The sequence below is a fragment of the Falco peregrinus genome, chromosome 8 (genome assembly GCF_023634155.1).
Source record: "Falco peregrinus isolate bFalPer1 chromosome 8, bFalPer1.pri, whole genome shotgun sequence".
NCBI classification, from domain to species: domain Eukaryota; kingdom Metazoa; phylum Chordata; class Aves; order Falconiformes; family Falconidae; genus Falco; species Falco peregrinus.
The window spans coordinates 59,733,026-59,757,189 of NC_073728.1; the positions used below are offsets into that span (position 1 = coordinate 59,733,026).

Sequence of the window (24,164 nt, forward strand, 5' to 3'; positions counted from 1 at the left end):
TTGTGCACCATCTGCCTGCATCAAACACACACAATCTTTGTCATTTTACAAGTTGTAAGGAAACCACTTTGAACCTCTAAGGCCTGTTACTTTGAGGGAATCCGAGTATATTTCTGGAACTCTGCAATTCTGCACATGTGAAATCTTTGTACGTATTAACATCTTTTTCACTACTAACAACAACCTCTGCAGCTGTATTTCCCAGCTTAAGGCCTACTGCTGCATTAAGCTGCATTAAAAAACAAGTCCAGAAGCAGTGGGTGTAGCGTAAAGCCTTGTTTTTGAAGTAAACTCTCCTACAGCCTCTTTATCCAGTTTTGGCCTGTTTAAACGGACGCTCTGAAACTGCAAGAACTGGTAAGACGCAGCAGAACAACCTGAGCCTTAGCGACAGGCTGACTGAAAGTGTGTGTTGGGATGAAGGGAACCATCTCTCCAGAACAGCAATGCTGAACTCTTCTCAGCTCACACAAATGTATAAAGTCACACCATGTATGTTTAATACACTAGCAAAATATTTATTTTATAATGATAAAACAGAAGTGAAGGATTTCTTTTTGGTGTGCACCAGTAATTGTAGTAAAAGAATAAGGGGATTAATGGACTCTTTATACATTTCAATGACAAAAATTCATAAAGGTTAGCATCAAATTCAACTGTTCTCCATTTACAAGCATAAAACTTACCATAATACCCCCGAACACATATATAAAGAATTATAGTTTTTAAATCTATAAAAAGTAAAAAATATACAGTCAGAAGATCTAACTCTTATTCAAATCTTTAATATAAAATTGTAAACATTTATTTACACAAAGGAAATGTGTATAACAAAATTTTGAGCACCCTTTTCAATTGAATCGTGGTTTTTGGAAGGCAGTGGATGTTGCACAGTGACACTCTCACCTTTCCTACCTAACCAAAACCGCAGTTTATAAATAAAGCCATGGACGGCTGGCCAGGTACAGTTCAGGGGAGATACATCTTATTGCTCTGAAGCTGCAGCAAATGGAAAGCCCAAGTGCATATATAACAGCTACACGTTAAAGGGCACAAAGGCAAAGCCCAGCCCTACCCATGCACCTATGTACACCTAAACCGTATTTTCATTTCCATTGAACTGTTTCAACTTTGTTACAGGGATACCGTATTTTCAACAGCCTGATTGCATCACGTGGACAAGGACCAAAACCAGAAGCGAGGGCTGTTTCTTCTATCAAGTTAAATGCTGTTTGGATCCTGTTCACATATGAAGACCAATGGGCATCATAAGCCAGTTTGCCTAGAATCACACTTAATTTTACTTCAACAGTACCATGCGAAGGCCCTGTCATCAAATCTAGGTACCTTCCTGAACAAACCCTCTGGTCAAGCAGGGCAATATCCACCTTAGCTTCCAGAAACAGTGGAGGAAAGAGTACATCTGCTTTTTCCTGGACACGTATCTGGATTGCCTTTTTGGTAGTAATAATGCAAACAGCAGATGTTCTTTTCCTCCAATTAAGAAATCACAACTGGATGGATTGTGTTTTGATTTACTCAGAACAAAGCCCGTGTGCAAAACCTACTGCAAAAAGTAGCAGATTTCACCACAACCTAAACAGGGAAGAAAGAAAAGTTGAATCCTACTACCCTGTTATTCTCTCAAGTGTTTGTACGGGGGAGAAAAAACTAGTGACACTGAAGGATGTCACTTGAAATTATGAGGTCCCAAGCACCCCCAACAGGAAGGGAAGGCACACTGGTGCAAAGTTAACCCTTAAAAATAAAAATACAGCAACACTCCTCCCCCTGCCATAGCTAGTTTATATCTATACTTTTCTAATGACACTTACCTTGGACCAGTTTTTGGTTTAACTTACTAGTAAACCAAACTCACTGGCTCTTTTCTTAGATTGCCAGTACAAGGAAAGTTAGCATTGGTTATTTGCATCTCAACTACTTATTCTAGAAAATATCAGAAGTGTCAACAACCAAAGTCACTAACACCTTCCTCTTCCCATCCAAAGATAAATCTTTATGGGTTTTTTTTTTCCAAAAGCTCTACAAGGGATCAAATCTGCTTCAGTGAAGTTTTATCCACTATTCAATGGTGGGATCCACTGATCAATGCATATCTTTCACCAACAGTTCAACATGATACAGTATCAAATCTGTTCAACAGAGCGTAATTCATCCACACTAGGTAAGTGTGCTGGACAAACAATGTTCCATGCATATTTGGAAAGGGTTAAAGTATTAGTGTTAAAAAGCAGTTTTAAAAAGTGCAAATTGTCTCATAAAGGAGCTGCAGATACAGTAAAATATTTTCCTTCTTTGAAATCAATGTTAACTTTCACTTCCCTTCACCCACTCTGGAAAAAAACCCTCTCTCGCTCATCTCTGCAGTGCAGAAAACTCCTGAAGAAGCCAGTCTGAGTTAAAGGAAATTGCTTTTAAATCACAATGCTGGGTTTCGTTAGAAAGTTTAAAGTTTTCCAAAAAAGTGGATTTAGAAAGGGAAGAGGTATTTGTGCATTTAAAAAAAAAAGCTTTCAACTTTATTTTCATTTTAAAATAAAGGTTAAGGCAAGGTGGTTTGTTGGTGGATAAGGGATATTTTTTTTGGTAGACAGTAAAGACTTTGGAACACTGACTGTTCCCATTGTGGTTTTTGTCCTTTCTGGGACTGACCTCAACATATGGATAACAGGTCTCCTTGGGCTGAGCTGAGGAACCAGCATCTGCTTCAAGGGATATTAAAGAAGTAAATCCACCAGTCTATAGAAAGATTATTGAACTTGTAACCCAATATTTAAAAAAAAAAAAAAAACGTATTTAAAGGGGGAGACTTCCATATTGGAGCAACCCTGATGTAAGTATTCTCCCGGCTACCTGTGCTATTATTGCTGATAAGGACTTTCCACTTCTCAGCCAAATTCTTGTTTTCTCATTTTTATCCTGAAGTGACAAAGTCTTGTGCTCAGTGTGTCATTGCTAACTTTGGGGAATGAACTGATCACAAAAGTTAGTTTTACTTTTTACAACAAAGAAAACTAGATGAGCTGTCATGAAGCAAAGCCTTCATTTAAATACAACTACCTTTGGAAATAAGTTATGAAGAAACAGGTGCAAAGTAAATGGCTTTACAATTCATGTTAAACCTACTATAGTTTAAAAGTTCTCCTGTAAGAAATTCCCCCTTTAAACACAGCAAGGTATAAGCCAAGAACTGTGCCTCTCTACAACAGAGTGCAAACTGCAGCTTAGAAGACTACAATCTATTAAGATGACTACTACCTAGACTAACTGGCCAGGTTTTAATACTTTCTTTCATCTATTACCAGCATCTAGAAATATTTACTGTGAAATATCATTTGCTTATTGAGAGTACAGGCACATGCTTCAGCAATGGGGAAAAGAAACAATTCAAAACATTTTGCAAGCGTACTCAGGTGCATACAGCCTCTTCTCAAATAAAGTCAGGTTCCAGCTATGAACAAATAATTATTGCAAGTAACAGCTGCAAGAGACTAAGCCCTAAACACAATTTGTGCAACTATTTGCTTTCTTTCTGCACTATTTTTGCGGAATTCTGTTTTATTTTTAAATAATTAAAAAAAATTAATTTTAGAACACTGCAAGTGAGATTTCTGAAAGGCTGGCTAGGACACGCACAGTATTTTTTGACCTGTTCAAGTGTGCGACTCCATAGAGACACCAAGATAAAGCACACTACTCCTGCAGACCTGCTTGGTGTGCCATTACCATGTATCAACACCCATTGAGAAGCAGTTCCAGTCCCTTTCCCAACCATTTACCTCTAATGCCTGCAAGTCTCCTCAATGCCACAGGTTTTTTGGTCCAAGTGTTGTTTCTATTTCATGAAATAATTAAAAAAGTAGAATCCCCCACCCCCGGGCCCCATTTTAATGAGTTCCTAACAACTCATCCAAATCATTCATCCACTCCTCTGAAGTCCTGTTTTTCAGCAAAGAGTCTATCAGATCTGTGTCACCAGTTAAGTTCTGAAGTCCATTATTGCCCGACTGGCCACTGTAGGCAAAAGGCAGCTCCTGACTGGTTGTCCTCACAGGGTACCCTTGACTACAGTGCAGATTACCTCTGTTGGGCATTTGCTGATTTGGATTCTGGTTGAAAGCGTTCAGGTCTGGAACAGTCTGGTTCATGCCAGGCAAGACTTGCTGTGAGGGTACCTGCTGCGGCGTCGGTGGGTTTGTCCGCTGCTGTGCGCCTAAAGATGACGACAACATCTGCCCAGAGACTGCAGCATTCATGGAGGTCATCGGTCTGCTGGTGCTTAGGCTTACCTGAGGCATTCCTTGGGCAAACTGTTGGTTGGCCATCTTTAGGTGAGTTTGCTGCATGTGGAAGGAGGAGCTGGCAGTAAATGGTCCTAAGCCACTGTTTGCTTGCGTCTGGTTGTTAATATTAGGGATACCTTGGTGTTGCCAGGATGGATTTTGAGCCCCCATAGCAGCTGGTACTCTTGCCATCTGTGGCTTAGATAAGGTTGGATTCAGTGCACCTTTATTGTGCTGCTGAGAAATACTGGAGTTTGCTAAGGTATTCTGCCCATACCCAGCAGCAACAGCAGCACCCTGGCCCAAGCTGCCTTGTCTCTGCATCGGTGGCTGTCCATTGGCACTTTGAGTTGCATGCTGGGGAACCATCTGTGTCATACCAGACGCCAAGTTGTATAATCCCCCTCGCTGAATGTTTTGCATATTGGCATACTGAGTCACCCCCCGATCCTGCTGACTGGAACCTGACTGGAGTGGAGGAACAGAAGCATGTCCAGGTCCCATCTGAATCATGTTCTGGGTCTGAGGAAACATCCGTGGACTACTGGAGCTGGACTGTCCTAAATTACTGACCCCAGGCATGGCTGAAGATGACCCTGAAATACAAATAGATATTTTGTACATTAAATACCCTGGTTCAACCAGAGCCAAGCTAGGCTTGTAAACACTATAATCCAGAATGGAGGTGCAGCTGCATTTTTATAGACCAGCCTATGCAACCAACACACAGGCAGCAGTATTTTAATTAAAGTGTCAGTTGTTGCTCCAGTTAGTACCTCCACCTTGATCTCAAACACAGATATGCCAATGTCCTAAAAGATCTGAACACCACTTCTAAGAGTTTGGCATCACTGGTTAAAAAAAACAATTAGACTTTAAAAGCAGGAATCCAATATTTCTTTGAACAAAGGTACGCACATACTTTGAAGTGCATGCACAATTTGCTAGACTGTTAAAAAATACCACTTACTGCACACACACATTGTCAGTTATTCCATGCATACACTGCATATCTTTTATGGTACAACTGTAGGGCTTCTAGTCCTGTGTTTTCCCAATTTCAGAAATTTCTTCTATTTTGTATAGTTTTCAGAAATTTTTGGTCAAGTATCTTGGATTTCCACAATGACATATTTGCTATGTTAATATGCAACTCTGATAAACATGCAAGATTATTTGCAGAAGTATGTCTTCTCAGCAAAAAGTTTCTTCCTGTAGAAGAAAGAGTCCCCTACTTAAGGCAAAAAAATAGAAAAGCACTTTGAAGTGTAATGCATATAATCCCCTCTACTTCTTACAGTCGACCATGGGAAACCTACCTACACTAGTACTTTCTCTACTTCCAAATCAAAAAGCAAGCTGCAGATTTTTTTTTGTATTTTAAGATAACTGAGGAATATTGGCTCTCCATTATTATTAATTTGATTTTTTAACTCAAATATAATTCAAACTATATTGAATTAATTATCAACAAAGAACACCATAAAAAAAAAATAATGTTGGAGGGGTGGGACGCATGGGGGAACAGTCTTACTAGACCACCACAGTGAAGAGGTAGCACACATACCAGGAATTAAGATGCAAAAAATAGTTACAATCATCATAACAAGGAAAGAATTGGTTTAATACTACTGATGCTCACTATAGCAAAACATACTCTAACTACTACACTACTGTATTTCTTTAGAAAAGTAGCGGGAGAAAAAAAAAGTTTCAGTGCAATATCTGAAGGAAGCTACTGATCACACTGTTAACACAATCCTTTTGTATTGGTATCAAGTTTTTTCAGTTAAGTAACAAAACCCAGTCATAGCTCTACTAGACACTGCATAGTCACGAACACTGTCAGAATGAGGGTATCATACTTCTGTTTGCATATTTTCCCTTCAGTATTTATTTCTGTGAGAACATAAGAGACTAAGGATACAATGTGAAGGGAATAAGCACTTTTTTGTACTCTAGGTTTACGAAAAAAGACAAGTGGCTTCTTGATGCCCTGTTAAGTAAGGATTTTTCAGGTAAGGAGATGAGTTTTTACTGTTCTCTAGTTCTTCCATATTCATGAAGCTATTTCAGCTTAACGGTTACAACATCTTTTATTTATCAGCATTAAAACACTAAAGACATACCAAGCTGCTTCACCTACCAAAAAAAACATGTAGGACACTAACATGTATTGAAGAGAAATCAAACGGCATTCCCTTCTAAGGACAGCAGGGATAAGAATATTGGAGAATTTTAAATTCATCCTAGCAGATGAAAGACATAATACATCACTTATTTTTCTTTAATGAGGGCCTGTGACAGATGCAAGCAGTAGTGATGTTAGGCATCAGGAAATAAAGAATCCTAATATATGAAGAAGTTAAGGAGAATTTCCAAGCTGTAAAGGGAAATGGTATTATAAAAAGGCCTTCAGAACAATGAAGGTACTTCAGACTCTTATCCATTTCCAAAGCAATATTAAGGATCACAAGTTTAAGTTGTCCCACATACCTGGGACAGGGGAAGCTGTTAATTTGCAACTGAATCAGAGTACAGGTCTAAAAGTTTTAAGGCGCAGTGAAATGGACGGATGGTGTAATAAATTAATTAAAAGCTATCCAGTCCAGGAAGTTTGAAGACACCTTATTTGCTGCTCCTGATATTTTTTCAGCCATTATTTCAATTGCCACGTTTACTTACCTGTGAACTGTCCAACCTGTTGCTGGTATGGATTCTGTGGTTGATCCTGATATTGGGGAGGTGGTCGAGTCAGATGCCGCTGCAGTTGCTGCTCTTGCTGCTGCCGCTGTTTCTCCTAAGGAAATTCCAATGCGAGACAATTATAAAGCAAGTCAAGCTTTTTCCAAGGGTGACTATCATGGATAAAACAAGCTATCTGCATACTTTTATGCGGAGCTGGTAATTGAATGGGTTTCTGCTACCTTAAAGTCACTTCAGACCTTTGCTCTCAAGGTTCAAACATAGACAATTTATTCTGGTAAGTGACAAGACCAGGAACTCAGAGACAGCAGGGCAACAGAAGTTACTGCAATGCACGTCTGAAGCCTTTAAAAAACTGAAAATCAGGGATATTAGTCCTTTAATCAGACATCCTTAGCAATACTCTGAAGACACTAACAGGTACAAAAAGAGCAAAAGTGAGTGTGTATAAAAAAATTCACATATACTTTTTTGCTCTTTACCCCCAGATCAACTTATTTTAGATCTCTCTTTAGGAATTAAATAGAAGTACAAGTCATAAATATCAGCAATGTTACACAGAAAAGTAAATACTGAATATGTAGATTTTTTTTAGCCCTTGTTTTCAAAAATGAAAAAATAAACACAAACGCAAATTCTTACATACTACAGGTTTTCCTAGATTATGGAAAACTGCAGAACTAAGTTTATAACAGAAGCTATACAAGTTTTGTAATCATGGTTCAACACCATTTTCTGAACAATGCAGCAATCAATCAAAACAAACCCTACTAATGATTGAAAATAACCTTGCCTCTCCAAAGGAGCAGTCAACCCCTACCACTTTATGATAAAATCATTTGAAAAATAAAACGAGCATATTTTCTATTAAGAAACTTTTGGGGACTATGAAATTTAAAGCCTTGAGGGAAATGTCGAGTGTATATACATGCATGCACCAATAGTGCGTTCAGAGATCCTCACAGTGCAAACAGCCAACAGGCTGCTTTTACAATATGAAACATACCAAGCACATTATTTCTGGCTCTTCTTCCACAGGTATCTTCAGCCAGACTGCAATTCTGAGATAACTAAGTTGTGATACAACGCACAACTACCTACTTATCTGAAAAGTTACGCAGCACAGAAGGGGACAGAAATTCCCTTCTAAGAGTACTGGGGTAAAGACACAAGCAGTAAGTCTTTAAAGGAGAGACTAATAGGCAGATACATGTTACTACCATCCTTTTGAAATGTCTACAACTAAGAATTTGTTGAGACATGCAGAGGAATGAAGAGAGCAGGCTGCTTGACAGAAAGGACCTGCTGCTTGTAGGACCAGTCAAACCTGAAAGAGGCTGACCACAGAAGCCAAGAAGAGATGCCATAGTTCTGAGAGAAACCAAAAGCTCCAGAATCCAGCTCAGAAAAAGGAAAAAGAAAACAAAACAAAAAGAGAAAAAACCAAAAAAATTAAGAATACCAAATGTAAAGACAGCTTTAGAGTTGCAGGGTTTAAAGGTTATAAAGGTTCACACAAGGAGCCTGTTTCCCTGCAAGAGGCTAAAGCAGCTTTCTGCAGTCTGATGGATAGCAGTTAAATTATTTTGGCAAGATAAGATGCAAGTGAGATGCAGATTTTTCCCCAAATAACAAAGTGAAAGATGTGTTAAGATTCGAAACATGAACTGGTGTGGATATCACAAGGAAGAAAGGCAGAAGGCACAATGAGCTTAGAGAGTCCCTTTCTCATTGCTTCCAGATTTTTAAAGCTCTAACAGAACACATCAATGGTAACCCAACTTTTATTTTTGCTCTGATTCCATTTGCCTTTCTTCCACAAAGAATTACACCATTGTGGGTATGATACATTCTCCCCATGTAGGTATTGTCTTGTATTTCACACTACTCAATTCTACCTATTCTTTTCATTCACCACAATGCCTTGTAACAACAGGAAAAATAAGTCTCAGCAATGAAGTGCCACATGTTTGGGTTGCTTTTATAGAAACACAAAACCACTATTATACTTATGATATCAAAGTGCCTTGTAGTTTACATTCCCATTCCCTATTTTGTAATGTGATAACTGTTCGATAAAATCTCAAATGCTGTTTCATCCACCAAAGCAAATCAGTGCAAAGAAAAAGACTGCTGGCCCCTCACCTGCTCTGCCAGAAGATGTTGCTGTCTCTGTTCCATTAGGAACTGCTGCTTCTGTTGCTCCATAAGCAAGTGCTTTTGTTGCTGCTCTCTCTGCTTCTGCTGGTCCATCAGCATTTGGTGTTGCTTCATCACTGCTGCTTGCTGCTGATTGCTGAGATAAGGTGAGTTGCTGTGGTTACCTGCCATGGAGACGTTTGGAGCCTGGGCACCCACGCCAGGGCCCGGAACAGAAACAGGAACACGAGGAACATTAGGAGAAGGGTTTTGATCCTGCAGAATATACAAAAAGTGACATGAGTTACAGGAAGAGGCTAGCCCTCCAGAATTGAGAAATTTTGTCATTACATCAAAAGCACTTTGATGGTGATGATCACGATTTGTATTATTTTTATCATTTTACAGGATAAGGAAGAGAGACTTTATAAACAAAGTCTACAGAGGGAGGTGGAATCACTAACACAACTCAGAAAAACAGAAATCGGCAATTGTTCCTTATTCATGCATTTACACTATTTAATAAAAATTAGATCAGTTCCTTTTATTTTGCCATCATTATGCAACAGTTTCTTTACCTGTGAAGCTTCTAACAGAAAAGGTAAAGTGTGATACAGTTTCCAGTTCAGCTAATTAAAGACAGACAAAACCCCATCCATAAAGTGCCAGACACAGAAGTGACAGTTCAGAGTTAAGGTCAGAAGCTCCACACCGTTCAGGAATAGAGGCTTTAACTTCAGTCTCCAAGTGCTTCCCAAAGTCCAGCTCAAACAGGTGAGTATAGTTCTGCGTGCTTCTGCTCAGCCAGAGGAGCAGCACCAGTTACAAACGGCACTTCAAACACACCAGCTTCAGCTTACGTTGGTAGCAGCTTTTCAAACTCTACACCTTACATTTTCATTATACAAAACATTTATTTAAATCCTGCTTCTTCTGTCAACATTTAATTCAGCAAGTGTTCATGCCACACCTCCTAAAGTTGCTTTTTATAGTATCAGAGTATTTACTATTTGCAGGTGAAGGGGAAGAAGGCTATGACTGATCAAAATGGGTCTTCTCATTCTTACAGCAATCCAACGATTTCCATATTCCACAGAGGAAAGTCCTACTACAGATTAGCCTTTTGTTACTTATTTTTCATAAGCCTGCTTTTTTTTTTTTTATATCAGAACCTGTGATAAGCAAAACTAACATGGAAAGATCATCATTCCAGATGTGATAGGGTCCTCTTTGCACAGACAAATCTATTTGAAATTTGACAATTTGTAAAATTTTTAAGCACAGTTCAGTCTCATTTCTAATTACACAAACAAATACTGCTTTCAAGTTTCGAATTCAGCTAATGTGTTCTGCTGCTGGTTCTCATTCTCAGCCGTTCCATAAGAAATCATGAGCCAAATATAGGTAATGCTGTGCTAAGTGGTTCTACATGCAAGCTTTTAAGAAATTCTCCACAAGTGTCATCATTATTTCTGTTAATTTAGTGCAAGTGTGACAGTGTAGATGCAAGGTCACCCTCTTGTTTTTCAGTGAGGGGGAGATGTGACATACACAATCATCTCTATCCTTTCTCCTTCTTCCTTCAAAATGTTGTTAGTTTCTTTAAAAACTGGCAGAAGTAACAGATTAAAATTTTTTTGTGCCTTACGAAGCACACATTCATCTCAGATTTTTATTTGGACATCAGTGTGGTCTTTATGACGGACTGATCAGAGCTTTTTTTGTTTTGTTGAGAGAACATACAACTAGAGTTGGATCTCCAGCAACTTTTGCTACAAGGGCTTTAATCCTTATACAAAGACCTTTTTTTTTTTACAACAAGCCCTCTAATATGTGCATCACGGGCACATGTTATAGAATCCCAACAAGTCTATACCTCCATCCAGTACATAAATTTTCACCTGCAGCATACCTGTAGTATCAGTTATATATAAGGCAAAGCAGCACCATCTGGAATTTTCCTTTACAGGAAACCCTAAGGCATATTGCTTCAAGCAGACAAATACTACTATTATTCATTCTTAAAGATATATTTCTCTCCAATCTCATGCTTCCCCAATCCCCAGAGACTTAACCAGTAACAAATTCTTAGATCTGAAAAGGCCCAAGGAACACTCAAGACATCAGGAATGCAGCCCCTACTCCCATCTCTCTTCAAAAAAGTAGCAACCAAAGGCACGTCTTTTTATAGTAAGCCAATTCTGACACAAGCAGGGACTAAAAACGAGGTAAAGAAATCAAAGCTTCTTTGAGAACACTGTTCAACACTACAGTTTTATATGAGTTATTTTAGGCAAAAGTTTACAAAGCATCTATTTATCTTTGTAAGCAGAAGCTTCTATGAAGTGTGACATAATCTGGTGCCCACAAAGTATATTAAGCTGGAAATCACACGTTACCACATGACCTAGAACCAAGTATTGAAAACTGCCCCCAGTGGAAAACAGAGTTCTTGATTCCTGTCTCAGCTTATTGCATAAGAGCATTTTCTTCTTTAAAATCATGTGGCAACTACTTTTAAACAATACCAAGTAAATTGTACTCCAGGCTTACCTATCCAGCACCTTCCTGCAAAACCTTAAATCTGCTGCTAAACAAAAGTAACAAAAACCAGAACATTCACCTGACTGTGCGGTAGCCGGTAGGCGATGTTTCCAGACTTGGGTTTCAACAGGATCATCCCATTTTGGTCATCACTCACATGAGACAGCGGTGGCTGCTGGCGCTGTTGTATGTACGCCAACATGGGAGTCTTGTTTTGACCAGGTACTGTAACCCCCTGTTCACATTCTGCTTTGTAATGTGAAAGAGGTTTGGTGTTCCCATAGTCTAGCATAGAGCCTTGACTATTCACAGGGTTCTGGTTCAAACTGTTTTGCTGATGACCCAAAATGTTCACATGGTAATTGCCTCCAGCTCTCGGTGAGCTTTTATTTCCCATGTTAGGCATCATGAGTTTCTGATTGTTGAAGTCTGGCTGGTAAACTGATGGGCTGGTGGGATTTTCCATGGTATATGGGCCAGCCAGTGGGCTATGAGAAGGCCCAGACTGTTGCCACGTAGACATCTGATTTGTTTGGTGGACTTGTGAAGCTTGTTGCTGGTTCTGCAACATCTGGTCTCTCTTCTGCTTCGCAGCAATCTGCTGAAGTTGATGAGCAGAAGACATTTCTTTGGCACTTCCTGCACCCTTCCCAGGTAACAACACACTGGGGAGAGGCCTCTGGACGTTCTGAGAGTGGTTTGATGCCTGCATCATGGGCTGATTAGGATTTTCAGTCATTGACTGACTGGAAGGCTGAAACATAGCCTGAGAACTACCAACTGCTGGAGAAGCAGCACTTACAGGTACAGAAGCAGCACCAATAAATGCCGGACCTGAAGAAGTAGATCTAACCTGGGGAGATCCCATCTGTTCTTGTTCAAAGGGCGCTGGGGAAAACTCAGTCTTTATATTAATATCTTGTGGCAACGGAGTCTGTGCAGCTGAATTTGAAGAATCTACATCTTTTTTCTCTTCAAAGTCTTCGTTAAAGAGATCCTTCATGTCTTCATCAGGCACTGATCTATTAAGCTCCTCAATAAGTTCTTTCCATTCTTGCTCATTAAGATTAAGATCAGGCATCAAGTTATTCTGAGATATAGATCCCCCTGCTCCAGCAATCATACACGGAAGATCATCTACGGGCTCCTGCTTCAGTTCTTTGTTCAAACTCAGAGGAAATGAGTCATCAGCATCACCACCTCCATTCATGTGCAGGCTGGAATCTGGAAGACACTTCTTGCTGATGCCGTCTAACCCCATTGAATGTTTTCCATTAAGTTGTAAAGTATCTCCACTGCCAGATTTCTTGTCAAGATGATGGAGCGGAGACACAGGGGGCATTCCATTGGACGAACCACTCACTCCACCAAGACCATCATCACGACGTAGTTTCTTGGACACAGAAAACACATCACCATAGCCATTCTGCTGGTCTCCGTTCTGAGGGGAAGCAGCACTATCAAGCTTTCTTTTCACAGTCTCATGGAGCTGCTGAAAAAAAAGGAAGGTTTTAGTTATTTTACTTCTTACCAAAACATTGTCTAGCTCTGCATAAAACATTTTAGGAAAAAAAGGTTAAATCTTTGCTCTGATAATATTTGTTTTACAAGTCAACACATGAGATCACTTCCTTACTACCATCTCTTTGGGTAAACTTCCAAAATTACGTACTATCAGAGCCCCCTCCTTCAAACAAAACCAAACCTGCCATATACTTTCACAACAACAAGAAGTTGAGAAATAGCTGGGAACTGGAATATATTATGATGTTTCCTACTCAAAATAAAAAAAAATATTCGAAGAATGTTATGATTCAAATTTTAGATGAGAACAAAGCCCTGTATTTTTTTTGGCCCATGTAACATGGCATAGTTGTTCTATAAGATTGCTTTAGAAAGCAGTCTCACATTTAAATATTTAAAGAAAATGAGAACCACTTCCCTTGTGATTATAGTTTTTAGAGAAGAACTATATATACATGTAAATTTTGTGCACAATTATCTCTTTGGTTTTTCGCTAAGTTTTTCCACTAAGCGACCCCTGTTTCACACTTATGTAAAATGCAATTCAGAGTTCAGTCAATTCCATCACAGCAGAGTAAGTTTGTTCCTTTTCTCCTTTCTCCTGGAGCACTTGCCAGCTGCTCCTCTTTGCACTATGATCACCAGAGCCCCAACCAGCTCAACTGTTGGCTTCTCCTAGCTAGTGAATGCACGTATTATTTTACTTGTAGTGCCACCTAGAAGCAACCAGAGGGTACAGCAACGGTTTTAAAACCAGAGCTTGAGAGCCTTTGTTCAACTTCTCTTTCCTGGCAGCATTCTTTCAAATACAAAAGTTCTTTCCATTGACCTCAAAAACATCTGAAAACAGAATTCATGCACACATCAAAGATGACTATAAGCTTTTCCTTCCCTCAGGTGCATTCTGTAAAAGAAGTTGTGCTTTGCTTGTGCTGGAAAGCTACACCAATGCAGACAAACCTGTAGGGCAGAGACACTGTTTGAACAGAGTAGTGTGCTTGAAGAGGGAAAGCTCCCATCAGCTCCCCTGACCTGTACGAGATGCCTTTGTACATCTCAGCAGGACACACGAGAAGAATCCCCACAAAAAGCCACCCCTCAGAAGTGTGGTTCACTGAATGACAGTCCTTTCAGATGGCAGAAAAGCAGCTCATTAAACAAACTTCAAGACAAGTATGCTTATTTTAATATTACTTCCAGTCTCCACAACAGAGTCCACTAACCCTTGGGGAAAACTGTCTCATCAAAGAACAAACAGGGGAAACCTCAAGATCTCAGCACTTGAGCAAGAGGTTGTATGTAGAGCCAGCATAAATTATGAGAAGAATTTTGCAGCACTTGCCTGGGCAACAGCATTCTTTGATTTAAGGACAGAAGGACCGGTTCACAGTTAATTGGTGTAATTTTTTTTTAACAGTCTACAGTTAGCTGATCTTCAGAAAAAAACCAACCACACACACTACTTGTTTAACACTTGCATAGGTAGCAGCAAAGTCCTTTTATCTGAGGGACAGACTACAGCTTCCCAGGAGACTGTGACCTTCTACATGGTTCATGGAAGTTGCAGCAGAGTAGCGACATCAACAGAAGCCCTCGTAGGATGAGGTGAGGTATAAATTTGGAGAGGAGGCTGTAGGTCTAAGCTTGGAGTAGCAGATCTAGACTGAATATTTCAAATACTGGCTTGAAAGAATAATGGATATCTACTTCTTTGTAAAAAGGCAAAACAACAGAAAGCAAGGAAGCCTCAACTCAATCACAACATTTGTCTTTCAGCAAGTTTCTCATTGTTTACTTAATACTCCAACTGGGAAAACCAAAGCTCAAGGTGGATGACTAACTTGCCCAAGGTCATATGATGAGTCAATCACTCAAAGTTTAGGAATGGATCCTCCTTAATTCTAAATCATTAGGGAAAAACACACTCCCTGAAAACTGACATATAAGTAACAACTTAGTTTTGTACACTGAACATATTTTTCTCATAGCTGAAGCAAATGTCTATATTAAAACAGAATATATGCCCACTGGGGTCACTGCTGTAATTATAATTCATATAGACAACTCAAGACAGCTAGGATTTTGGTAGCATTAGAGCTATAACTGCACACAGCCTTTTACAGGCTGCAAAACCCACCTGGGTTGCTAGACAAATATCCTAGAAGTCAATCTGTCCCAAGGTCTTTGCTACTGTACTACACTGTTTGCAATATATGTAGCTAACCAGTCTAAGATTAAACCATCCATGCCTATAAACTACAGTTATGCTAGTCCAGAAATAGATACAGAGCCCTAATATCCATCACAGGCTCTTTCTGTCAGAAAGAATACATAGGAGCTTTCATATCTATATGAGTTTTAACAGCCATAATGCTCAGATATCTGATTCTTGGTGACGTCTTGACTTCAGTTGCTCTAGACAAAATCCTTCTTTCATCTAGAACTATATTCCTTTGTCCAGAAAAAGGAGAATGGATGAAAAATAACTTTAATGACTTCACTAATGAAGTAAAATTTGGGAGTGACTGCTTCCAGCCTTGCTTCAGCTCAGCTAAACCTAAAATTATTTGAAAGATATCCTACCTGTACATGACAGCCAATAGACATGTAGATAGGAAGAAAATCTGCTTATCTTCTGTTGTATCAGAAAAGATTGAGCTCAGTTCATGACCAGGACACTTAACTTCCGAGTTTTAGAAGCTATTTACCAACTGCACTTGCATCCTAGCTCAGTTTTAACATTAAAAAGTCAAAAGCGTACCTCGATATTATGGCAGTATGTCTATACTGAGATTTACGCTACTATAGTTAGTACCTACAATACAGCCAGCTAACCGGCTTAAAATTAACCTAGTAACAGTGTTCCATTTTCTACCTCCTTTCCTCTCTAAACAAGACAATGCTATAAAAATTTGTGGAAGACAGAAGTTACAGGTTCTTTCTCCTCTGCCATTAGAAATATATCCTGATACCTTCTATTTACTTGTGTTTAATTTTGAGTAACAGAACCTGAAATTCTCACACCAAATACACTCATGTAAGTACTCTGCAAATAATGCAACTTTCTCTTGTGAAATTCCTTTCTTATATGCATTTCTTACATACTATCTCAGTTCTTGGTTTCCTAACGGAGAAAGAAATATTAGATTCAGTTCTCCCCCAACTTGTCTATGTCTATCCAAGTAATTATTGGGGGGGGGGGGGAGGGCGCAGGGGATAACACAAAGCATGTGAGATACAAGTCAGACTGCAAGCTATCTACATATCAAGCTGTTCCAACAGAGTTCTCAGGGCAAGAAAAACCTGTTCTCCTCTGCCAAAACTAAAAAAAATCTCCACCACTAAACATGACAAAGTAAAGCATAACTCACTACTCACCAAGAAAATCCCTTTAGCTTTAATTTTATTGTCCGCTATCACTCTGTAAGGCACAGTGGCCCTCTGGTATGCCGACTATGGTTTCCTCAGCAGAATCAATCAATTTTATTTATAACACAAGACAATCCTTTCCACTGTCACAAGATAGGATACAGAAATGTATTCCCACATTTTCTCAGCCTACTCAGCTTCATAACAAAAGATGAACCTCCAAGACCTCTGCTATTTAGGCCTGAAAGTATTAAACCTCCAAAAGCATTTAACTAAAGTATTTAAAACAATACAGGAACAGTGCAAAGAAAGGGACGTAAGCAGGCCTCAGTCCTTCAGCCCAAGACGGGACATACCATTTCTCAAAGAGACACTCCTCCACATCTATCATCAGAGCTGCATTTTATTCACATGAGCAAAACAGACAGTCCTCAACACAATAATAAATACACTTACTTAGCAGGAGCACACATGCAAGCCAGGCCATAACTGTGGATTCCCCATGTGAGGAACAAAAACTGATAAAACCCAGGTGTCATCCATCACAACAAAAGAGGCTGTCCAACACAAGCAGCCTCTGACCATGTAATTCACAGGACATACACACTACACTTGACTACGACCGGACCACAATGGCAGAGGTGGATGCATGTCGAGTCAAATAACGAGGCTTCCATCAGAAAACAGGCAGCACACAAACAATTTTAATAAATTATATTCAATCTCTGTCTTAAACCCACCAGTTACACCACAATGATGCTCAGCCATATTGTGGTCTTATTGCAGGGGTGAGTTGGCAGACTTCATAAAAGCTGTCCACTAACTACCACGGAAGCCCAACAAAAAGGAATTTGAAAAGCCTTAAAACTTTATTTACAGCTTTGCTGTTAGCACTGACAGAGTTCACAACTTCAGAGCCCAGTGCAGTGCTCTCTTACTGCCTCGGTGGGAAAGAGGCACCAGTCACTGGTCAAAATAGTGGAACAAAGTTGTTCTGGTTTTTTTGTTGCTCTTTTATGTTGTGTTTTTGGGGCCTGGTTTGTTGGGATTTTGGTTTTTTTTAAGAGAAAAAGATTATTCCTGAAAGCAAAACATCAGTGTGAAACACTCAATACCTGAAACTAGTTTTAGATAATAATCTGAAACCAATGACATTTCAGTGCATTTGAACTTAACAAGCACAAAAGTTTAGTTCATATTGTCTGCTTGAAAGCAAGAAATCATTCACAATGCAGAATTTTTAAACTGAGGACAGCCAACTAAACTACTTTTGTCAAAATCCAGTAATCTCTTATACTTATGAGTCCTGTAACTGGAGACAGTAATTATACATACATTAAAAAACAAAAACCGTATGCAAGTTGCATTTTTTCTGAAAAAATACCTAGTGAATATGGTAGAAATGAAACTTTAAAAAAATCTGGTTCTTAAACTGTGCCTTTCAGTCTCCATATAATGTTCTTGTTTAGTCTTTTAAAGCATCTATTACAGAGATTAAAATATTCTTACAGGATTCAACAGAGCTTTACATTTTTTTATTTTATTTGGAGTAAGTTTATCATTTCAGTCTCAGAATTGTGTCTTAAGTTATGAAACATAATAAAAATCTAGTTCCAACATGCCTCCTAGCTAGATACCAGCATTCTCACCTAGAAGGGAAAACCAAAACAGAATATATCTGTTTTTCTGCCATGGAAGTGGTAATATTGCAGCACATATAAGCTCCCATGAACCAGAGCATACAGTAAGTACAGATTCTCCTCTCCTGCCTTGCCAAGGACAGAAGCAACAAAGATGAAGACCTTTTAAGCTGGAACAACAATGCAAGTATCAGAAATTGTAGCACATCAATTTTTGACAGAAAACCTAACATTTTGACTACACAACATAGTAAGAACTCCCCATTACTGTGCATCTACCCACAGCTTCCAAAGTTGCACTCCCCTGCAAGGAAAGCATTTTATTACCCAATGTGTTCCTGCATTCCACTGCGTTGTCAGAACCAAACTGCTGGACTAATTTTAATTTTGACTTTTACTTTCATTCCAGAAGACTTTTGTATTTGGGTGGCTGCCTGCTGGAGTGAAGAAGGGCTGTGGATATGCATGTCTATAAATATCTTAAGCCTGCATTAGTCACAGGGGGCAGCTTCGGCTACGGGAATTGTTCTGCTGAATCAAAAAAAACCCTGCTGTGCCTTCAGCTGCAACGCCGGATCCTCCACCTCACTTGAACTTAAACAGCAGCAGCAGATCAGTCACTCCCAGATCCTTACAATTTAGGAAGCATCACAGCATATCTAACTGATCTAGTAAGGGAAATGTTTCAAACATACAACAATACATCACATAGAATTAAAAGGAGACAAAGAAAAACCTGTTGGAGTTGTTGAGCAACAAACTATCAGACTTGTCAGCAAAAACAAACAATGGTGGCAAGACTACAGTGCACATACTGGTTATGTATAAATAATGTGGAAATAATTTGCTATTTTTGTGGTAAAACATAATTTCACAATTTAACACCCTTATACCACAGCTTACACTTTAAAAATTAGGTCTTCTGAATTGTTAAGTGTACCAGCCAGAGCTTCATTAGTGGAATGCTATTAATGCTTGTCAGTACAATCCAGGCAATCTATTGCCTTTACTTTTTCTTTAGGTCTTTTCAACCAATAAACATTACGTTGCCCTCCTTACACTTAAATTTCTTTTTAAACTTTTTCCTTCGTGCTTTTGTTTAAATCAGAATTTTCCTATTATTAATGTAAAAACTTCTATCACTACCAAATAAATGCTGGTCTGTTTTTCAGCTTTAATACAAAGCATTACCAAGACAGGCCACTGACTAGACCTTCTCTGCCCATTCCAGAAATGTTGTTTGTGGTTTTGAGGCAGTCCTAGACAAAGCAAGCCATCTACACAACAACTGGTCTGGGGAGGGGGTTAATGACATTCAACCAACCAGTAAGAAACAGGGAGCAGGTCTCCTTCCAAGAAACCACATCATAAAACAAGGAGTGGAGATGAAAATCCAGATCTTGCCATTCTCCTCATTCACATGTCAATGAAACACTTTCTGTTCAGCTCAGTGATACACTACATTATGGTCTGTCAGAGAAATACAAGGGAGCCAACATTTCTACTGCAAAGAATTTAAACAGCATTATCAAAACGAACTTTCTCAAAACAAAACCTGTCAAAGAGGAAAAAATGTTCTAGTGACCAAGTCCTGTATCTTCCCAACTTCCCTGTTTCTCAAAAATCGAAGATTAACACAACAGACAATACATTATCCAAACATAAAGCATCTTCCAGTTCGAATGTAGTCTTAATAATGTCATCTTAAACAACAGAAATGCGAAGTAAATGTCAACACTTGAATCTCCCATTAGATTATGGTCTCAAAATTTAAAAAGAAAGCAAGCTAATGTTTTTCATCTTTTTCCTGAAATGAAGGACAGGCCTACATGGTGCACAAATCATCCAAGGTATTTCTGTACCAATACCGTATTCTTTTGGTTTCTGTGGCTCAAATTTTAAAGCTGCTTAGCAAGAAAACAAAGGAAGAAGGTACCCTTTACTTCTGCTTGTAAGCAAGACCCATCCAACTTCAGGATCTACTTCAGGATCTAACATAGAAAAAAGACTAACAGAAGAGAAAATCTGATTTTGGCCACGTGAAAAGTCATACAAGACATTAAGGAGGAAGCAGCGGTGCTATCCTGTTCCCTGTAATTCTTCTGAATTTGCAGAAGATGCTCTTAAGTATAGCATCTGGGAGTGCTCACATTGTCCACTGTCCACACTTGTGGCAGTGTAGATTCACATCCTTCTACTACAAGCCCTTGAATGCTAAATCATAAACCTTTTACCTTTACATGAGTTGTTTTATCTTTCAAAGATATATCTTTCAAAGATACATTTCAAAATAAATGCTTCATTAACTTTCAACACAAACTACCAGTTTCCAAGAGAAGATTCACATGTAGCTTCATGGAAACCTCTGGATCGTAACAGCAGTGATAGCTGATACAATGCATGTTTCTCTGCTCTAACAGCATTCTTTTGAAAGGAATGTGTCCAGGATATTTTACAATAAGGTAATTTTGGTGTTCATCCAAACATTATTGAATATTGTAAACCAAACCCACATCCTTCCCATACAAGGCACATGCCTGCTCTTGATAACAGCTACACGATTGCTAGAGGTAAAATACCAGCCTAGAGAGGTACCTCTTACACCAAAGAAATTCACATTTTAGCAGCAGAGGTTTGTTGTTGTTTTTCAAAACTTGAATTACTAAGCAAACCAACTTTATACCCTAGTAACGAGGTGATGAATCAGCAGCTGCAATTAAGCTTAGAGTCATGTATCCTAGGAAGGAAACAGCAGGCCAGCACGAGGAGGAGTCATTCATACACTTAAAACCCTCTTCTGTTGTGTAAATTGGCCACTGGCAGCAGCTTCCTGTACAAGAAGGGCTTCCCCAGATGTGCAGTGTATTTCAGAACCTCACTGCTGTTGAGAGTCGTCATTATAATGGACGCTAATTAGGTCAAATCCACATCCAAAGCAATTTAAAAGAAACACCACCAATGAATTAAAGACATCTTTCTTTTAGAAGATCAATATGAAGACCTGTGGTGGCAGTTTAAACAACAGGATTTGACATGCTAAAGAGCTCTGTGTGTAACAAAAATACGCATTATTAATGGATAGAGCCCTATACGAAAAGGGCCTTAGAGCACAGACAGGAAATAAGTAGAAATCCCACCAAGTCTTTAGATAACAAAATACAAGTTGATTCAGAACAAAAATGACTCCAAGTTTACATTCAAGATCAGTCTGCTGAACAACAGCTACCTGGAAAGCTTTACAGAATCACTGTCAGGAATGCACAAGGTTTCCTCTCTTCCTCAAGTACCCTTTTTTAACAACCATCTGAAGTGCTCTAACTGTGTCACCACTGCCTTACTCTTCCGAAAAGTCTGCAAGCCCTAGATTCTTATATGTGTATTAGCAAGAACAGAAACAATTCAGCTGAATAACATTTTCAGTTCATCTTGTAAATACTACAAACTGCACACATACTGCCTAGTGCTAGTTACATCGAGAGATGACACTGATGCACCCCCTATTTCAATATTTTACTTCATGTTCGGTTACACCCATCCGCACAATAAGCTCTAACTTTATTCTATTTCAAAAACTAACTAAATGAAGTCCAAGAACAGAATCACATCTTCCTTCCCTTCTGATCTGGTCAAACACACAGACCACCTTAAAAATATGATTTAATCTACACACTAACCTAGAAATGTCTCAGGTTAACCCAGGATCCCCTTTTAAAGACAGTACAGTACTGTATCATTTTCATGCAGGCCACCATTTAGAAAGACCTGGTTTTAAGGAAGAAAGGTATTAAGACAGGCAGCCTTTAAGAGGTTATCCTACTAACCTACATTACTGACACATTAGTACATAGCAGTGTTATTTAAAGGGCTCAGAATAAGTTAAGCAATAGCTATCTTGATATACAAACAGGACTGTATGAATATACCCTAACAACCAGAAATGCTAGAGAAGCCAGAGAAACATTAAGATTTTGAGCTAAGCCAGTTTTTAATGGGTGGAGTGGGATTCCCATAGTGTTCACACCCACTGGAGTGAGTGGCAAATAAGCAGCTGCCTTTCCACTAAAATTCTTTCCAATACGTACCAGAATTAATGGACACTTTATGTGTCTTAAAAATTCCCCCTCAGTAATAATTATATCGTTATCAAGTAACACCACTAAGCCCCTACAGCCTAAATTAAAGACATAAGCAAGCAAACAAAAAATCCAAAGCCACCACAGCATTAATTTCTGACAGTTTCTGCAGGGACATTTTAGATGAATTAGCCAAAAACACAATTCACGGAGCGCTGCTCTAAATGACTGTAACCATCACAGGCGGCCACCCCCTGTTCCCACCTCAGCAGGCCGCAGTTTTTATGTACTTTTCCAGCACGCAAAGGCGACGAGAGAAAACAAAACAGCCCTTATCAGCTGCGAATTTGTAACTGAGCAGGCAAGAGCGCTCCGCAAATCGACGCCAACCCCGGCCCCCCTCCCCGCCCCAAGCCCTCCCTCCACCCGGTGCCAGCTCCGGAGGGGTCACGGTGCCAGCCGGGCACAACCGCGCCGGCCGCCGGCTCCCCCCGGGCCCCGCCGCTTACCGCGATCAGCGTGCTGCTGCGGCCGTGCTGCTCGCCGCTCGCCGCCTCGGCGTCCAGGCCGTTGGCTCCGGTCCTGTCGGCGCTCCCCGCGACGGCGGCGGCCGGCGGAGGGGGCGCGGGCGGCGGCGGCGCCGGGGGCGGCTGCCGGTGCTTGCTGGCCCGCTTGGCCTTGGCCTGCAGGCAGCGCTGGTGCAGGGCGAAGGTTTGCTGGCGCTCCAGCTCCAGGCGCTCCGGGGACACGGCCTGGTAGCGGGACTCGCAGGCGCTGTGGTGCCGCCGGCAGAGCTCGATGCGCCGGCGGAGCCGTTCCATCACCGCGCTGTGCCGCGGCACCACGAACTCCGCCATGGGGCAGGGGGGCAGCACCATGGACCGGAGAGCGAGGGGGGCGGCCGCCGACCGTTCACCGGCTCCTCACGCCGGCCCCCGCCATGGCGGGGGCTCCCCCCCTCGGGCCTTCCCCGGCCTCCGCCGCTCCTCCCCCGCCCGCGGGCCTTACCTGGGCTCCCCGCCGAGCTCTCCCCCTCCCCGGTTCCTCCCCCCGGCCCGGCCCGGCGCCCGCTCCGCTCCCCCCCGCCCCACTTCCTCCTTCTCCCCCGAGGCCGGTGCCGCTTCGCTCTCCCCCCTCCCTCAGCCCTGCCCGGCGGCCGTTGCCCACCACCCCCGGGGCCCGGCAGGAGCCCGCTCCGCTCCCCCCCGGCGCGGTGCGGCCTGGCGGCCGCCGCTCTCAAGCGCGGGCCGGCTCGAACCCCCGACTCCCCATTGTTATCCGCGCCGCCGCCATCTTGAAATTGTTTTTCCCCTCAAGAGCCGAGTTGAGACTAAGTGGGCGGAGCTTCCTGGGTGGTGGTCTACGTCACGTCGCGTACAGCGTCACGAGCCCTGAGGGACATCTCTCCGAGCCAATAGAAAGGCGCGAAACCGCAAAGGCAGCAGCGGAGGCGTGGGCGGGGAGGGCGGCTCTCCGGCGGCGGCCTTCGGTGCGTTTAAAAGGCACGGGCAGAGGGGGCGGGGCAGCGGCGCAGCCATTCAGGCGCGCCGGAAGGCGGAGCCAAGGGTGATTGACAGGGAGGGGTGAGCAGCGGCAGCCCGGGCCGGGCTCACCTCAGCGGCCGGCAGGGTCCCGGGCAGCGCCAGGGGCAGCTGTCGGGTCCGAGGGCGACCTTACCGGGCGGCGGCGGGCGGGGACGGCCTGTATCGAAGGGGGAAGCGACCCACGGCCTCCTGGGGGCGGGACGCTGTCGCCTCCTCTTCCTCACGTGCCGAAGCTGATTCCCAGGCCGACCCGCTCCGTTCACTGCCAGCCAGCCACCAGCGATGAAGACCTAGTTGGTTTTGCTAATTAGACTAAGAAAG

At 41.3% G+C, this 24,164-nt stretch overlaps 1 protein-coding gene across 2 annotated transcripts; it reads right to left on the reverse strand.

The window, feature by feature from the left end:
• Nucleotides 1–493: 493 nt before the first annotated feature.
• Nucleotides 494–23,371, reverse strand: MAML1 (mastermind like transcriptional coactivator 1). Of its 2 annotated transcripts, none has more exons than XM_055813217.1 (5): nucleotides 22,809–23,371; nucleotides 11,773–13,185; nucleotides 9,156–9,425; nucleotides 6,990–7,104; nucleotides 494–4,900 (listed from the first exon to the last, which is right to left on the reverse strand). In XM_055813217.1, exons 1-5 carry the CDS (start codon nucleotides 23,175–23,177, stop codon nucleotides 3,909–3,911), a joined length of 3,159 nt encoding a protein of 1,052 aa, XP_055669192.1. In that variant the 5' UTR covers nucleotides 23,178–23,371; the 3' UTR covers nucleotides 494–3,908. The 2 variants fall into 2 exon arrangements, with proteins under 2 accessions (XP_055669192.1, XP_055669193.1); XM_055813218.1 differs by having other exon boundaries at nucleotides 11,773–13,182; nucleotides 22,809–23,315.
• Between the last annotated feature and the right edge of the window lie 793 nt (nucleotides 23,372–24,164).

Coding starts and splice junctions, on each gene's coding strand:
- MAML1 (XM_055813217.1), bottom strand. CDS start 23,177: ATGGTGCTGCCCCCCTGCCCCATGGCGGAGTTCGTGGTGCCGCGGCAC. Junction 9,426..11,772: donor ACCGGCTACCGCACAGTCAG/GTGAATGTTCTG, acceptor TATATTCTGCAG/GATCAAAACCCTTCTCCTAA. Junction 4,901..6,989: donor ACAGGTTGGACAGTTCACAG/GTAAGTAAACGT, acceptor TTTGTATTTCAG/GGTCATCTTCAGCCATGCCT.